Raw genomic sequence first — 19,294 nt, forward strand, 5'->3', positions numbered from 1 at the left:
TTGAGCCCATTTTTGTTTTTGGTGTTCTTTGGTTTGTCCCAATACAACTTTTCCCCCTCCCCACACGGCCATCTGTCCCTTGTGATTTTAGTTTTGCTTTCACCGAGCACTGATCTTGGTCCTCGTATTCACACATTCTATCTAACCTTTATGCCACTATTAGCACTTCTTCAGTCCTTAATTTCACCATTACCACCCTTGTCAATCTCTCCTTAGCTCCGATCTATCCCTGACCTTCTGTTCTGCCCCATCTCCAAATATATAATTCATTACATTTTTCTTTAGCATATGGACTCAAACGTTAACTGTGTTTCTTTCTCTACAGTTGCTGCCAGACCTGCCGAGTTAATCCAGCATTTTCCCATTTTATTTCAGATTTACAGCATCTGTAATATTTTGTTTTTATGTCGCAAAGTACTTATTTAGTTTCACTGCCATTTCCTTATTCCCCATCACAAATTCGCTATTCAGGAGTTATTTCGACTTCTGGTAACGGTGATGTGGACAGTGGCGCATCAGGTGGCTCTCCTCCAGAATATAAACACTTGGAGTTGGATGGAAGACATGCCTGACGAAGGAATTGATGGCGATAAGAGAGGCGACAAAAGTGGAGATCCCGGTGGCTGTGACGGAGGCGTTGGTTGGTCGCCATGCAGACGATGATAGATGGAGTGGGGAAGATGATCCTAGAGCTCGGAAAGGCATTGACGGACCAGAGCGACAGGATTGTTGCTCTGTAGGCCAAAATTAAAAGGTTGGCGGCGACCCCGAAGAGCCTGAAAGGGAAGGTCAAGGGCCAGGAGAATCAGTCTCGGTTCCAAAATATCTGGATCATGGGTCTGCCAGAGGGCAGGTACTCCACGGATGCTGGGCAACCTAGTCAGGAGGGTACAGCTTCCCCAAGCCGCTGGAGATCAACAGGGCATAAAGATCACTCCAACCGAAGCCCCTCCTGACAGGGAACGAGCATCTGGTGGCACAGTGGCAGGGATGGGGATTATAAGGGGGAGGGGGAGGACTATAAGGATAAGAAAGATGAGTTTCAGATTGGCTTCAGCAGGTAAAGTGCAGGTTAAGGGAACAGAATGGTGCCGCAAGCAATCACTTTGGAGGATCCCTAAACAAAGGGAAACCCCGGAGTGCAGGGGTGCACCGACGTGTCTGTTGCGCTTTTATCTTTATTAATAATAACCACAAGATGCAAGTACGTTCTGCGTACTGGACAAATGACCACATAACCAGTATATTAGTTCAATTATTGTTTATTATTAAACATAGGCGTGGTTCTATGTGTATTAATCTACACGTTGCTACACATTAAACTATACCCAACAGGTTAAATGACCTTCACTTAACTTTCAAGTAACCAGCTCTGTGCAGGTTAGATAAGGCCTTTATCGGAATCACCACCTGTGGCGGCTGGAAGTTGTCAGGCATGTCTAGGCTGCAGCTCATCCTTCAAGTAGCGATCGCGGGTCCTTGAATTTGGCTGGTCGATGTGCTGCAGTTGGTGGGGCAGAGGCCGGTCCCAAAAGAGACAGAATATTGGTCGCACAGTTCCTCTTATCCTCCGGTCTTTCGTGTTCTTTTGGGCAGTCCTAACTCGGGATCCAATGGATCGATAGGATTCCGATCATCCTAATCGATTCTGGCCAATTAGGGGCGGGTACCTTGATAGCTGGGCAGGTCTTAGTTGTTATTGTCCAAGGCATGTATGCACTCCCAAATAAGGTGAATAGGCGCCCCCGAGTCTGTTACTGCTGTTATGTTTCAATCGGAGTCCCATTGTCCTGGGGAGATCGGTGATTGACCTTTAGCAGGTGCAGTCTCCGTGTAGGTCTGGTTTCCTCTGCACAATACACAGGGCTGTGTATCGTCTGTGTCCCAACCTGACCACAATTCCCATTATCCTTTGCAGGCGGTAATTTTAGATGGCCACATGCTATACACAGTTGGTGGCCATGTTCGGTTCCCCCTGGACAACGGGAAACGCTGGAGCGCAGGGGCCCAACCACATGGTGAGAACTGCAACCGTGGGCATTTTGGACGGCCCCCTATCAAAGGAAAACCTCGGAGTGCAGGGGCACATCCACCAGGGACGGTGGGGTCAGAAACCCCCCACCAGGATTATCCCGAGAACGTCAGGGGACTTAACAGCCCAGAGACAAGATTCAGAATCTTCGACCACTTGAGAAGTTTGAAAGACGACATAGTCTTCCTTCAACAGACCCACCCGAGGGAGGACGACCGACTATGGGTAAGGAATCCTACGAAGAGAGAGTTTACTGGTGGTGATTTAACCCGAGGGCCGCCACACCTCAGGCGAGGGGCAAGGTGGAGGCAGCAGGCCTTCAGGTAACCTCAGCTGGTATGGGAATTGAACGTACATTGATGGCGTTTCTCCATATCACAGACCAGCCGAATGGCACAATAACCACAGGGTTGAATGGCCTAATTTTGTTACTATGCTTTTGATGGTATAACCTCCTTTGTTTTTAAACTGCCTTGAAAGGGCTGTGTGCTCACTTTTCCAAATGGTCCTCATTCTAGAGTGCCTTAAACCACCAAGGTCCCATTCTCCAATTTTCTTCCTAACCCACAGACTATTTTCAATCGCCTTTAAGACTCTCCCATTCCTTTGGTAAGCTTTTGGTTAGTCTTTCCCAGCTTGATACAAGTTTTTCCTGCAAGATTTTGAAATTGGCTTTGAAGGTTTTACAATGCAAATTATTTAAGAAGCATTTTCAGGATGTGACTAACAACAAGCCTTAAGATTTGATAATCTTAAAAAGCCTCCTCAAACATTTTGCCTGGTATATGCCTGTCACTTCTCAAAGTTATCAAAAATTTACATTTGGAAACAAAGAAAACACTCCAGTATTTTGAAAAACTAGTTCTCTCCTCAGCTGACTCACAATAAACTCACCATGAGATACTTTCATTTAATCTAGGCTCAACATGTGATAGAAATTCCTAACTAGTTTCCAGTGACAGGAAAACAACTGAATCTTATCACTGATAAAAAGATTATAACTGGGCGTACAACCATTCAAAATTATATGCAGACAAACCTGCTTAGTTGCAGCTGCTCAGGCCTACTTCACAGATGGTGTTAAAATGGGAATTCTAAAGCGAGTAGCTTTAAAAATCAAGGTTGGTCTGCTGAATAGCAACCTTATTATGCCCAAATTTACCAAAACCATGAAGGAAAATTGCTGATCTTTTTTTTTTTTTAAAGCTGCGCAGGATTGTGTTTTTTAAAAACTCTTTCCAGTTCATAAGACTCAATGGACCAACGCAAACACAGTGAAAATGTTACTGTACGACTAGCTTATGATTCAATTCCTTCACTCTGTTCAATACATCCATTTGCTCACGCAACAGTAAGACATGACACGTTGTTGTTGAACTATTTTTAAAAAACAATTTGACGTCCACACATTAGCATTAGAGAGAACTGGAAATCAAACACATACGATTTGGATCAATTATACTGTACCCACCATTTCATTGAAAGGGCATCTCCTACTCAAAAATGTTTTATTGTGGATGCTCAACATTTTTAATAGTTTGAGAAATTTTCAAATTGCATTAGTTACCTGCACAGAACTCAAGGTGCCGAGGACCCCGGTTCGATCCCGGCTCTGGGTCACTGTCCTTGTGTAATTTGCACATTCTCCCCACGTTGCGTGGGTCTCACCCCCACAACTCAAAGATGTGCAGAGTAGGTGAATTGGCCATGCAAAATTGCCCCATAATTGGAAAAAACAAATGGGTACTCTAAATTTATGAAAAAAAGTTACCTGCACCGAGGCACCTTCAACTTTACGCACAGCTTTAGAATCAAACAGAACATGTCTGCCTCGCCTTTCACAATCTTGGTAAACAATCAGCCGAATCTGGTTAACTTCAAACTCCACAGGTGGCCAGCTGCAATGGGGCAAATAAGACGTTAAGAAAAAAAGCAGAGTAAATACATATCAAACAACTCAGCCAAGCAGAGGGAACTGAAGAGTGACAATGGAATATGGGTTACCCACAGGAATAATTTTCAAATTTGAGGGTCAGAAATTGCAGATTGGAAGTGTACATTTATGGGCGGTACAATGTGGTTTAATGCTCAACTGTAGTTACTCCCCGATTAGCCAAACATCAGGAGAATATTGAGGAACATTCAGAGACACATGGATAGTCAAATGTTTTTGGGAGATGAACTCAAGGTTGCAATCTTAATTTTGTATATTGTTCTACATAAGTCAATTGAAAAGCTGTCATGGACTCAGAATGCATCACATATGCCATCCTCATCAAGCTTGAACTACCTACATGATATTGAAGCACTTAAGATGTAGTACAGTAGTTTACAACAATTTCAATTAGCTGGATAAATGCAGTCTTGAACTGCAGTTATAAAATTATAGAAATGCATTTTTAAAAAATTGTTCATGGGATGTGGGCATTGCTGGCTAGGGCAGCATTTATTACCCTTCCCTAAATGCCCTCAAGAAGGCAGTGGTGAGCTACCTTCCTGAATCACTGCAATCCACCCACGTAGGCACACCTATGAAGGGAGTTCCAGGAATTTGACCCAGTGGCACTGAAGAATGGTGATATATTTCCAAGACAGGATGGTGTGCAGCATGTAGGGGAACTTGCAGGTGACGTTCCCATGTTACTGCTGCCCTGTCCTTGTGGAAGACAGTGGTCATGGGTTTGGAAGGTGCTGTCTGAGGAGCCTTGATTAATTTCTGCAGTGCATCTAGTAGATAGTACACACTGTTACTGCTGTACATCGGGGGAGGGAGTGAATGTTTGCGGGTGGGGTGCCAATCAAGTGGGCTGCTTTGTCTTGGATAGTATTGAGCTTCTTGTGTTGTTGGAGCTGCACTCATCTAAGCAATGGAAAGTATTCCATCACATTCCTGACTGGTGGCTTGTGGATGGTGGGACAAGCTGGAGAATGGGACAGGATTTATATTTTCAGGTCAATGGTAACCCCCAGGATGTTGATAGTGGGGATTCAGCCATGGGATGTCAGGGGCCGATGGGTCAGATTCTCTCTTGTCTGACGCTTATGTGGCACAAATTTTACTTGCCACTTAAAGCCCAAGCCTGGATAATATCCAGGTTTTGCTGCATTTGGGCATGGACTGCTTCAGTATCTGACCAGTTACAATTGGTGCTGAACATTATGCAAGCAAATATCTCCACTTTTGATCTTATGATGGAAGGAAGCTCATTGATGAAGCAGCTCAAGATAGTTGGGCCTAGGACACCACCCTGAGAGACTGAGATAATTTGAGAAATAAACAACTACAGAACTAGTTTATATTGGAATGATTGCTGCTTCAGTGAAATCCAGTTTAAAAATTGAACAGATTGCAACTATCGGAGAAAGCACATTTACCAATAGCTAAGCAAGGTCCATACAAACCAAAAGTTGCAAAACTACTTCACTGGTCAATCTGCAGTGGATGTGAACACCTTGACCACTCATGTAATGATGCTGTCGGTAGAGGTACTGGATTATCAGGAACACATGCTGCCCTATTTACATAACTTCATTTTTGCCTTCTGTAAGCCTGCCATTTGCATCAAAGTGGTATAACTATTGTATAAAGAACAGATTACAAATGTAATTTCAATGGACGATAATGTAATTTTAAAATATCTGATCAAAATTATGATAAATCAAGGTTCACAACTTTACACTCCTGCAGCGGAACCAATTTAAATTAGCCATACACTAGTTCTGGTCAAAGGCGTTCCATCCACATATTATTGCATTAAAGCTTAAATGAATATTTGCATGCAGAGGTGGGAATAGCAAATATGCCTGAAATTTCTTCACGCTCCATAAATTAACATTGCTTCATTCTGTGGGATATTTTTGGCATACTCTTATAATTTTATCTTATTTTTTCCTGTAATTTTAACTGTCTGGCTCACCACCTGTAACAAAGAGAATAGGCATACGACCTGCGAACAATGACCTATATATAAAGGGAACTAGGCAAGATCCTCCCTTACAATTTACACTTTGTTGCTGGGGCACTGTGCAGTTTATGCTCGACACCCACGGCTTGGCATGGTTCAAAATTAAAACCGACGGATAGCTCATGTATTTCACTGCTTGCCTATGCAAATGTGACTACATCCCAATAACAATTCTGTAGTTAGGTTGTTTTGAGGTGCCTTCAGGATGTAATAGACAATATATAAATGTAAGCTAATGTTTCAAAGTATATGGTGCTTAGTGCCACTGTACCAACCTCAATTTTAAAATTTAAAAGTATTCCCCTAATTCTTTAACACTATTTACTGCTTGCGTTGTCCCAAAACAAGCTATGAAAGATAACCCATGAATACGGAAATAAATCAAAATCTGATTCTTTTTGAATTAAATTGAATTTTAAAGTATTTCATTTCTCACACACCCCTGAATTCTGTTTGCAACTTCCCGCAACATTACTGCTGCTAACCCCTCACAATTTTAATGAGATTCACTACCCAACATACCAGAAGCTCCACAATTGAGTTAATCCTTTACATACATCTTGGACCAATAACAAAAACATGCAAACCAACTAAAATTGATGCCGTTACCAAGAGGTTGTATTAACAACTTCGACTCATCCCATTGCTACTCCAGATCATTTCACCTTGAATTGAGGGCTTCGCAACACCAAAATCAAATGTGATATCCGAATGTTAGCTTTCAAACCAATTCTCTAATTAATTGCTATATTAAAGTTACAGAACCATGATAATCACAGCAGCATTAGTAAAGTAAAATCTGAAAACGACAGCAAAATATAAACCTCAAGCGAAATGAACATTTTCAGTCAATACATCAATGCAAGCAAAATTCAAGGCAAGATGCACGAGAAAAAAAAAAGATTAGCAACGAACTCTTCACCGGCTAATAATTTACTTTGTGCACAATGTCAGAATTTATTAGAATATTTATTATACTGGCAAATTTGTCCCATCAAGCCTTCTCCAGTACTTTACCTGAAGCAGCTGTGCTCCATCTTCCCACACCTATAGTTAACCACAAGAAACATGTCCTTGAGTGCACTGCTGTTATTATTTTAGTTTTTTCAACCATCCCAAAGCACAAGACTGTCAGATGACTTCCTCTGCAAAGCTCCTGCTGCTAATCTGACCGATAGGCACAGCACTCCACTTTGCACAGTCCAGTATGGTACTCCCAGTGGAAGGCTACAATACCATCCTGAAGTGGCAAAGAGCCTGGAGTGTGACGATAGCATAGGGCAGAAAGCTACTAGAGTAAAGTCTTCAGCTACTGTATACATTTACATTCTATTCTTGGCCTGCTGACATTTGCCAAAGTACCTGCATGTCACAAACACTCAAAAACATGCTGAATTTTATTTTTTAACCAATGTCATGAGAATGCAGCATCTACAGTTCACTGACTTACTCACCAGTTCATCAGCATAGCTTTTGCTTATGATCCGATCCCACAATAAATGTTTTCCCTTTCAACTGTCCCAAAGCAGTCTTGCAAGGGTAGGTCTCTATAGTCACCCGGGATCTTTAATTTAATTTCCCTGTACCCCATCACTCACATCCAAGACTAGACCGTGTACTGCTAAGTGTCATAATAATGAGCATCAAAAAGAAAGGCCCATTATTTTCACCCCCAATTCCCAGAAGAGATAGGCTATAGGAGTGGAAACTGAAACTGATCATAGCGTTTCAACTATTGCCCCAGCATAATAAGATATTTCTGCAGAGACTGGGTTTTGAACATGGGACCTTTTGGTGTGCATGGCTCAGTGTCACATGAGTCACATAGAAGTATATTGCATACTTTGCTATAAAATACTTAGTTTTAATACTGGAATTGGGGCTAGGAGTGATCATAACATCCTTTCTTTCAATGATTTCAACCTAAAACAAGCACACACTTAAGAGCTGGTTCGTTTGAATATGTGAATTCCATGTGAAGTTAAATTACAGAACATTGTCTAAGAGTGCAACAATAAAATCACTTCTGTTATGCCCATGCAAACAAGAAAGGCAGTCGTTTCATTTCAAGTAAAAAAAACGACCCAAGTCACAACTATTTAATTTCTGCACTACGTTTATAATTATTCATTGTGCATGAAACTTCCTTCGCTTGCTTATTCACATTACTAACTCAAAATATTAGACATTAAGGGAATGTTACACAAGCTTCCAAACACCGTGTAAAACATTCGTTTGAACATGATATACAAATTAAAAATAGTTAGTGTCATATTATTTGTTACCTCTGCTGTTACATTTAGTTTAGAGTATTCCAATGCATTCCTGGCTGGACTCCCTCTGTAGAGTTGAGGTCATCCAAAACATTGCTGCCCATGTCTTAATGCCCAGCAAATCCTGTAATTGCTGATCTCCGTGGCTCCAAGTCAAGAAATGTCTTGATTTTAAAATTACCATCCTCGTTTTCAAATCCCTCCTTGGCCTTGCCCCTCTCTATCTCAGTAATCTCCTCCAGCCCCACAACCCACATATATGGGCGACATGGTGGCCCAGTGGTTAGCACTGTAGCTTCACAGCGGCAGGGACTCCGGTTCAATTCCTGGCTTGGGGCACTATCTGTGCAGTCTGCACGTTCTCCCTGTGCGTGGGTTTCCCCCGGGTGCTCCGGTTTCCTCCCACAAGTTCCAAAATACGTGTTTGTTAGGTGATTTGGACATTCTAAATTCCCCCTCAGTGTACCTGAACAGGCGCTAGAATGTGGCGACTCGGGGATTTTCACATAAACTTCATTGCAGTGTTAATGTAAGGCTACTTGTGACACTAATAAAGATTATCTGCACTAATTTTGATTTCTTGATTATCCCCAATCATAATTGCTCCACCATTGGTAGCCATGCCTTTAATTATCTACAGTAAGAAGTCTTACAACACCAGGTTCAAGTCCAACAGAACGCTTATAATTTTAATTATCTAGGCCACAAGCTCTAGAATATCCTTGCTACACTTCACCTCTCTAACTCACTTTTCTCCCTTCTTAAAATGTACCTTTTTGACCAAACGTTTGATCATCTGACCGTATGCGGTTCAGTGTCACACTTTGTTTTATAATGCTCCTGTAAAGTGCCTTGGGATGTTTTATTACAATAAACGGTGCTATATAAATATAACTAGCTTCTGTGACTGCTGGTGCTACTCGGTCAAAGAAAGTACACATGCTCATGGGGAATCTTTGGGGAAAAGGGTTGAAGTGCGGGCATGTAAACTGGATAAAGATAAATCTACAGACATTTCTCTGTGGGAAGCAATCCTTATTCTGTTGAAAGCACGCCAGAAAACGTGACTTAGCCCCCTTCCTCCAGAGTGTGCTGAAATATTATCACTTAATTCAATGATGTGAAATAATAGTCTAATGCCATTTTAAAACTTTGTACATAAGCACCTTAAATATCAAAATGTCCCAAGTCGCTTCATATGGGTAATATGTAATAAAAAATGCAACTGAGGCAGTGCGGCTTTGGGTGTGGTCTGGACGTTTAGGGGTGATAGTTGGCCACCATTTGATGCGAGTTAGGGCACAGGCATTTGAGTTATGAATGAAAATTATGGGAGTGTAGAATGTAAAAGGTTGGCTGGGAATGTTTTAGAATAGTCAAGGGGTAGTGCTTTTAATTCAAATAATTTAGTGCATTTTGTTTTTCCCCCCACACACTTGTTATCATTCAAACAGTCTCTTTACCTCCGAAAATTTTAGCACTTGTCTTTGATTTTTGATTATCTCAAATTTAGGTGTACAATGAAAATATTTTGTTTCAAATTCATACTTATGTACCTTTGACATGTTGCAATTGTTTTATCAAATAAAGAATGGCAAAATAAAAAGTAATTTGGTCAATCTGGCTCATATCTTGCAGAATGCAAACAATGTGACTTTCTTTGCATTGAAATCCAAAAGGTGAATTTTCCCCAGAAGAAAAGCTTCCGGATAAAATTGGGAAAAAGTTTAAAATCACTCAAAGCTCCTGAAGTATAAATCCAGACGTGTATTGTTGACTAGTTGCATTGATATTTAATACCCTTATCAAAATTAGATTTATTATGCAATGCAACTCATCTTAGACTACAATTAAATGCGCTTATGCTATTATTTTAATTTTCACAAGAGGCAGAAAAGAAATTTGCAAAATAAATCCCAGTGAAAAATGTCCCCATCTAAGGTAGCAGATTGGGAAAATAATCTGAATTGTAGATTAAAGATCCAATACAGACCTTGGCCAACAGGAAGAGACATGATAGTTTTGATGATTTGCGGCCGATCCTGTTACTCATTTTAAACAGGATTTTGTTCTGGTCTGGATGATCTAGCCACCATACAAGTAGTGGTGTATGTCTCATCATCACGAGAATTAAAGGATTTTAGGAGCTGGTTTCCAACCTCAAACTTAAATTTAAGTTTAAACATTTTTCCTCCTTTCAAATACCATTTTATGCCATTCCGGAATGTAAAAATATGGCCATGTGTAGAAATTAATGACATAAACTTCCATTGTGGTGCATGCTCCCTACAATGCAATCCCACAGTGTATCACACTTGTCAGGTAATGAGTTTGACCCCAAGATGTACTTCCAATCCCACATCCTTTCCATCACCAAGACTATCTCCCTCCTCTCTAACATCACTCTTCTCTGCCCGTGCCTCACCTTATCTGCTGCGAAACCCTCATATGAATATTTCAATGGTCCCCTGAATAGCCTCCCGGCAACTCTTTAAAGTCCTCATTTTTTACACCCCCCCCCCCCCCCCCCCAAACCCTTCCATGGCCTCATCTCTTCCTTTAACTCCCTTCAGCTCTAGAACACTCCCGAAATCACTGCGCTCATCCAATTCTGGTCTCTTGTGCATTCCAGATTTCCACATTCTAAGATTGAGAGCCATGTCTTGAGCTGCCTATTTCCTCTGCTATAACTCTTTGATTAATAATTCTGATTAATAATGCTATGAAGCACCATGGGATACTTTACGTAAAGTCCAAAGATGTGTTGGTTGGCTGGGGTATGGGGATAGGACGGGGGAGTGGGCTCGATGGGCCGAACGGCCTCCTTCCACATATAAGGTGGGTGTTCCTCGCTCCACCACAATAATTCCACAGCATGCTGAAAACTAGTTTCAGGTTAAGCATCTTTTTCTCAGAAATGGAAAGAATATTCAACAAAATGTCCTGAGTTGTTCTCATACACAATTCTCATACTCAACAAAGGCCCAAGGAAATCAGATGAAATGCTTCAAAATCAGAGTTGAACAATCACACAAAACAGTAAATAATCAAACTGAGCAAATATTCAGATTTCTATTCAAATTACATGCAAATAATCTGGTTAAAAGGTGCGCTTACAAAATGCAAATCACTTTGCATACTCACAGAATTACATCAATAGGATTCAGTAGTTCTTGAATTATGAAGTTATCACATTCACACTTGGTTCGTTTTGGCTATTCCAGCTGACATCAACTAACACATCATCTGTATTAAACTAAATACTGCAGAATATTAGTTAATTTTATCTCTGGTTACTGCTGACCAGAAGAAAATGAAAAAGTTTGAAAAATACAAAACTAGTCACAATTTTTCCATAAAAACATGCAAAAGAAACCCAATCATGGGCGAGTTAGAAATCACAGAATAGAGCTCCCTGATCCATCACAGTGACAATGAACAAGTGAAAAATCGAGTCTTGTATCAAGTATGATTTTTGATCTTTGCTCAGTTAGTCCATCAAAACCCAGATGACACAAAGGTGCTGCAATTGGCTTGCGTGTCCCTATGCTGGGGGTGGTTTTAAAAAAATCAACCAAGTTTCTCACTTTTTTTAACTTCAGTGACTTGTTCTAAAGTACAAGTGTGAGGATAGGAAGGAACAAGGAAGCAGTGATACTGGAGGTCCCAAAACTCTACTATCTATCTCCCAACTCCCCTCATTCAACTGCCGTCACTGACATTACATTAACTCCTAGTTAAGTGATGGCTAAGTTGAAGTTCCTTGTTTTCAAATCCACCCATTGCTCTCGCTCCCCTCTATCTTTATAATTGCCTCCAGCCCTGCAGGTCTCAGTACATTTGCACTCCTCTAATATTGGCCTCTAGTATTGTGGCCATGCTTACAACTTCCTCAGCTCTGAAGTCTCCCCCTAAACCCCATTGTCCTTCAAGGCTCTCCTTAAAATCGACCAGTTTGATACAGCTTTTAGTCATCTGCCCTAATACCACCTTATGTGGCTCAATGTTTTGTTTTGTAAAGCTTTCGACATTTCAAGTTGGTCGTTGTCCAGATAGTAAATGGACAACTGAGATCTTCTGATGATTGAGTTGGAAGTGCAAGACTTACAGTGGATCTAAGCCATACACGTCACGGTGCTAGGTGTGAATCCAGTCAGTCTCCAACTAGTTTAACTTAGCTAGCATATGACAGTTTTGGTTCGACTCATTTACCTTGTTGAGAGTCAGTTTTTGGACATTGAGCAAGAACAGGATCAAGCTTGGCAGTAGCGCTCAATTCATCAAAAAACTTGGTGGTACAGGCACTGATGATTAGCACTGCTGTCTCATGCGCCAATGGCCCGGGTTTGATTCTGGCCCCGGGTCACTGTCCGTGTGGAGTTTGTACATTCTCCGGGTCTCACCCCCACAACCTGGGTGTGCTGGGTAGGTGGATTGGCCATGCTAAATTGCACCCAATAAAATAAAGCTTTGTGGTACATTTTAAGAGCTCACACATGGAGGATGGCCAAGTAGACAAGGTACCGGAGACTGCAGCACTTCAAAATGACTCAAGAAAAAATTGTGAAAATTTTGATGGAACAGGAAACTCTTCATCTTTTTCAACTATCTTTACATGGCTGCAATAGTGCACCTATTTGCCTCTGCCAATTTCACCCATCTGTTTCCCTAAACTCATTTATTTTTAAAAAATCCTTTAAACAAACAGCCAATTCTCATCTGCTTTCCAACCTTCAATCATCTCTTTGCTTTATTGTGCCGAAACATCACATGTTGCATTTCCTCAAATGAAAGCTGCATGATGAAGCTAAGGCTAGTTAATTTTGCAAAAGATCTATTTTAGGGCAAATGCACCCAATTGCAGTTTCTAAAAATAAAAAACAATATAATTCAGTAATTTTAAGATTCCGCTATTCAAGACACGTGAAAGCTATAATTGCAATGTCCATAAATGGGCAAAAAGAATCTAAAATGAATGAAGCTTCTGCAGTGTTCCTTGCACTTCATTGGTTAAACCAGTGTTAAACCACAGTACATTCCTGTCACCAGTTAATAGCTAATCACAGCATCACATGGTGCTTTCTGTATGGCTCCTGTAGACACATGCTTTTGTGCCTCGCCCTGTAAGCTTGTTCAAACATTGGCTACAACAGCAGCCTCTAACTGCTGTCATGTGAGTAGCTATCATCTGATAGCTCTTAGCAACCTTGCTGATCTCAGCAGGGCACACACAATACAAATATATCAAACTTGTTTAAAAAAAAACTAGTGTAGCAACAAACATCAATCTGCTGAAATGGATTATGGACTCAAAGAGTAACCCTTTTAAAATCAACATTGCATTAAACAAAAAGCCTACACTGGCTCAGCAAGGAGCACAAGATAAAAATACTGTGTACTCACATTTTTTACAAAAATAATTGTATTGTCACAAGTCAACTTACATTGCAATGAAGTTACTGTGAAAAGCCCCTGGTCGCCTCATTCCGACGCCTGTTCGGGTACACAGAGAGAATTCAGAATGTCCAAATTACCTGACAGCACGTTTTTCGGGTCTTGTGGGAGGACACCGGAGTACCCAGAGGAAACCCGTGCAGACACGGCAGGGGGGACGGGGACGTGCAGACTCCGTAAGGACAGTGACACAAGCCGGGAACCGAACCTGGGACTCTGGCGCTGTGAAGCAACAGTGTTAACCACTGTGCTACCATGGGTCTCTGCATTTGGCAACAGATTCAGACTACTACCACTTCATAGAGGGAGAAATTGTAGCGAACAGCAAGCAAACTGGAGGAAGGATGCAAAGGCATTGGAGTGGAGGAGATTCATATGCTTTGAGGGATAAAGAACTGGAGCTATGAGGATAGGTTGGAGGGGTTGAGTCTGCTTTCCTTGAAGAAAAGAAAGCTGAGAGGAGACTTGATTGAAGTATTCATGATCCTGAAGGATATGGACAGAGTAAATAGTGAGAAACTGTTCCCACTGAAGTGAGCATCAAGAACGACAGATTCGTTAAGGGGGAGGAAGGAAGGGTTCTACAATTCATGGGCTTTGTTTATTATGCACTTTCAAGAATTGGATGACATCGAACATTAGGGCGGGGGGGGGGGGGGGGGGGGATTGGACTGTGTACGTTGTTGGTGACTATGTATGGGTGGATGGTGGATTCCAGAATCCTTTTCTTTGATGTTTGTATTTAAAATGTTGACGGTTGTTTGAGGGTTGGTGGGAGAGAGGAATTGTTGGCCAAGGTATTGTATTTGTTACCGTTGATTGTTTGTTGATGGGTGTAAATTTGGATGAAAATGTGAAAAAGGAGAATAAAAATATTTATTAAAAAAAAAAGGACAGATTCAAATTGACAAAAGGAGTAAAGGTTATGTGAGGAAAACAATTTTCACCCAGAGGGTAGTTGGAATCTGGAACGAACTTTATGAAAGGGTGGTGGAGGCAGGTTCGATCAAGGTATTCAAAAAAAAAAGGGAACTGGATTGTTATATTTTTTTAAAACGTGCAGAGTTATGGGGATAATGCAGGGCTGTGAGATTGGGTAGAATGCTCTTTCAGAGAGCAAATGCGGATGGCCAAATGGCCTCCTTCTGAACCATAAAGAATCGGACTCTGATTCAACACAGGCTTCACGATAAAACCAGATAAAAAAAGAAATTTATATTCCACTTGTGACAATCTTGCAAGAAACTGCTACAGCAATACAGCTAATTTGGGATTGGAGAATGGTGCGAAGCTTAATTGCTCAAAGTTTCGGGTAGCACAAGTGGATAGTTCTGTGGCTTCACAGCGCCAGGGTCCCAGGTTTGATTCCCCGCTGGGTCACTGTCTGTGCAGAGTCTGCACGTTCTCCCAGTGTCTGCGTGGGTTTCCTCCGGGTGCTCCAGTTTCCCCTCACAGTCAAAAGACGTGCAGGTTAGGTGGATTGGCCATGATAAATTGCCCTTAGTGACCAAAAAGGTTCGGAGGGGTTATTGGGTTACGGGGATAGGGTGGAAGTGAGGGCTTAAGTGGGTCTGTGCAGACTCGATGGATCGAATGTGCTCCTTCTGCACTATATGTTTTATGTTCTAAAGTAAAATGAACTTTAGTGTAAATGTTGAAAACGTTTCACCAAAGCAAGTTGGAAGATTAATCTTGTGCCACTTCACTGGTGATACCCACCAGTCAACATGGAAAGACTGGTATTTAAACAACACCTCATCACAGCTGGGAGCATTCTACCTCGAATTGTAAGGAAATTAAGTGACTTTGACAAATTCTGGAGCTATTTCCAAACAACAAGTCTTAAAATTAGCAATGAGATTTATGACCATCTAAACTTGAAGTAAAGAATGCTGGCTGACATCGCAGAATAAAATGCCCACAAGCTACTACAGAGAAGTTTAAATGTTTGTTCCACTCCCTTCCATTGGAGATAGAGGAGGACATCACCATAAAGGTTTGAATGCAAGGATGAGAATAAAACTTAAGTGTCCCTCAAACAAGAGTAGACCACAAAATCTATCAGTAATTCCCCGTAGGTGTATTTTTTGATGCCTGTCAGCATTCCATTGGACTGTAATGCCACAGAATATTCTGAGATTAAATTTGCAAGTACTGTCCTCCAAATAACGAGCCAGTAATCTTAATTATAGCAATTTGCATATAGTGCCTTAAAAATTGTAAAACATCGCAAGGTCTTTCATAGAAATGTTAACAAATTTGACACAAGACACAAGGAGATTTGGGCAGATGACCAAAAGCTTGGCAAAAGATATCGGTATTAAAGAGTGTCTTAAAGGAGGAAAAAAAAAGGTGGATACGTTTGGGGTAGGGAAAATATATTCGAGAGCTACGGGCCTGGAAGACTGAAGGCATTCACCAATGGTAGAGCAATTAAGATAGAGGGTGTGCAAGGGATCAGAATTGAAGGATTGCAGAGAGTTGTATGGATGAAGGAGGTTACAAATATAGGATGGAGCGGGCCTTGAAGTAAAGACAAGAATTTTATCAAGGGATTACTTGACTGGGGGCTAACGTAGGCCAGTGAGCACAAGGATGAAGGGCAACTGGGACTTGGTACATGTTAGATTTAGGTGAGGTTTGGATGGCAATAAAACAGGGTAAAGTGGTTCCCTAAATGAAAGAAGATGGACCATACACTTTTAACACAGCTGCAAGCCATTTGACCATCTCAGCCAGGGAAGGCATGTTGTGCTGAGAGATGAAAGAAAGACAAAAGGAAAGTGAATATCTTAGAAAATGGAAGTTGCTTTCTCCAGCATACACAAACTAGCCCATTTTGATGATGGATTACATGCCTAAATCATTACACATACGGAATGAGTTGTTGCACTTTTCAGATTTTTTTTTGTCATTTTCTGCCTTTAATTTATTTATACTAATGCCTGAAAAGCACTTTTTGCAGAATAACGTACATATTTTAGAAATGAGGTGAGGAGAGAAAATCTCTAAAGTAGAATTCTATTGTTATATTTTGATAGGAGTTCCTTCTTTTCAAATGTGAAAAATTGTTTTGCTTGATTTTCCCTGTTTTCACCACCTGGAAACTGATTAAGTCTCAAAGAAACTTGTTATTCACCACCTGTGACTCAAAGCATTTTACATCTTTTCCCAATAAAAGCTTTTTAATAATTAATGGTTGCAAACACAGATGAACTGCATTCACAGATTATTCCAGAAGAATAAGTCAAATTGTAAACACTGGGGCCGTTTCTGCTATAGTAGGGCATCGATCAGTGTATGTTAATTATACTTAAGCTTAAAATTCTCTGTTAACAACTATTGTTAAATGCACAGCAAGGGAAACTTAGCATCCTGGGCCATAGAGCAGCACGGTAGCATGGTGGTTAGCACTGTTGCTTCACAGCTCCAGAGTCCCAGGTTCGATTCCCGGCTTGGGTCACTGTCTGTGCGGAGTCTGCACGTTCTCCCCGTGTCTGCAAGGGTTTCCTCCAGGTGCTTCGGTTTCCTCCCACAAGTCTGGAAAGACGCGCTGTTAGGTAATTTGGACATTCTGAATTCTCCCTCTGTGCACCCGAACAGGCGCCGGAATGTGGCGACTAGGGGCTTTCACAGTAACTTCATTGCAGTGTTAACGTAAGTCGACTTGTGACAATAAAGATTATTAGTGGCCAGGGCAAGAGACAGGATATCACCTTAATCAAGAGTGGGAATAAATAGCAAAAAGATGCAAGTGAATTAGAGTGGGTGAATTCTATGCCAAATTAGACATAGAAAGAGATGTATATGGAGGGAAAGATTACAAAGAAGCAGAATGACAAAGAAAAAAGATTTTTTTTGAAAAAAAGGGTCGATTTTAAAATCTTCCCAAAAAATTAAGAACAAGGCTCCACACCTGTCTTTGGTCTCTGCCACAAACTCCACCCCTCACCTGGCAATTGACGGTTGCTTCACAGCCTTAAGTCATATTTGGCTCAGAAATGAGCTTCTGACCACACTTCCAGACCATCGCTATAACTTCCCATTTCCGCTTATGACCATATTTCCAGACCTTCACTATAATGGATCATTTCCATATTGCCTAGCTCTTTTATATTCATTTATGGGATATGGGCATTTGTTGGGTAGTTCAGCATTTCTTGCCCATCCCCAAGTCCTCTCGAGAAGGTGGTGGTGAGCCGCCTTCTTGAACACCTGTAGTCCATTTAGTGTAGGTACACCACAGTGCTATTAGGAAGGGAGCTCAAGGATTGTGACCCAGTGACAGTTTGAGAGATTGGATTGGATTTGTTTGTCACGTGTACAGAGGTACAGTGAAAAGTATTTTTCTGCGAGCAGCTCAACAGATCATTAAATACATGGGACGAAAAGGGAATAAAAGAAAATACATAATAGGGCAACAAAACATATACAAGATATCATTGCGTTAAACATGAAAGTTCTCAGATGGCATGATCGAACATCAATATGCAGAGGATTCTATAAAAATTAATGCAGTTAATATATATTTGAGTCAGTTTTACACCAGTGCACCACCACTTGGTAGGTGGTAGCGGGAAAGTAAATGGCATAAAATGGGTTCACATTTGCTCTTCTTTCATCTGCCAAATACCTCTGTGCCAGCATGCAGGCACAGAAATAGAAACATGGAATAAGAGGAGTAGGCATTTGGCCCCTCAGGCCTGCTTTGCAGTTCAATATGACCATGGCTAATCTTTCTTCTCAATAACCTGTTCCCACTTTCCCCCATATCCTTTGGCCATATCTAACTTCTTGAAAATGTGCAATGTTTTGGCCTCGACTGCTTCCTGTGATAGCAAATTCCACAGGCTCATCACTCTCTGGATCAAGAAACTTCTCCTCATTTCAGTCCTAAAAGATTAACCCAGTATCCTTAGACTATGCCCCCTGGTTCTGGATACCCCAGCATTGGGAACATCCTTCTTGCATCTACCCTGTTGAATTTTAGAGGTTTCTATGAGATTCCCTCCTCATTTTTCTTAACTCCAGGGAATATAATCCTAGCCGACTCAAACTCTCCTCATAAGTCCAAATCCCGCCATCCCAGGAATCAGTCTGGTAAACCTTTTCCGCACTTGCTCTATAGCAAGAACATCCTTCCTCAGATAAAGGAGAATAAAACTGCACACAATATTCCAGGTGTGTTCTCACCAATGCTTTATATAAACTATATCTGTAAAACTTTTCCAGTGAGCCAGCTTTGTATATCAGTCTGTGTTAGCAAATTTGTGTAGCGAGCTGAAATTGTGACATTAGCACTCGTTTCATGGCCAACCCTCAATGCTAACTTTTGTTGTTTGGAAACTGTCACCATCCCAGTTCAAAAAATGCGAACTGTCTTCCTCACGCTGGAGATGAATTACAGCCTCATGACCATCCATGACACTGAACTTGCAGAGTAACCACCCAATGCAATCTCAAACCAAATGGGGTCAGGATCTGTGGGATATTTAGAGCAGGCAACACAAATATTAATCATTCCCAACTTAACTTTAAAGCCAAACGCCACTCTGCCCTTACTTTTTATA

General features: G+C 41.2%; 1 protein-coding gene across 5 annotated transcripts in view; it reads right to left on the minus strand.

Annotated features, from left to right (window-relative positions):
* Nucleotides 1–19,294, minus strand: part of LOC140408500 (folliculin-interacting protein 2-like) — a 178,380-nt gene that overhangs the window by 117,762 nt on the left and 41,324 nt on the right. For all 5 annotated transcript variants that reach the window (XM_072495774.1, XM_072495773.1, XM_072495775.1 and 2 more), the window contains exon 2: nt 3,804–3,930. In XM_072495774.1, the coding sequence (XP_072351875.1) occupies nt 3,804–3,930 (127 nt within the window). The remainder of the gene's footprint in view (nt 1–3,803; nt 3,931–19,294) is intronic.

The sequence above is a fragment of the Scyliorhinus torazame genome, chromosome 3, assembly GCF_047496885.1.
Source record: "Scyliorhinus torazame isolate Kashiwa2021f chromosome 3, sScyTor2.1, whole genome shotgun sequence".
NCBI classification, from domain to species: Eukaryota; Metazoa; Chordata; class Chondrichthyes; order Carcharhiniformes; family Scyliorhinidae; genus Scyliorhinus; species Scyliorhinus torazame.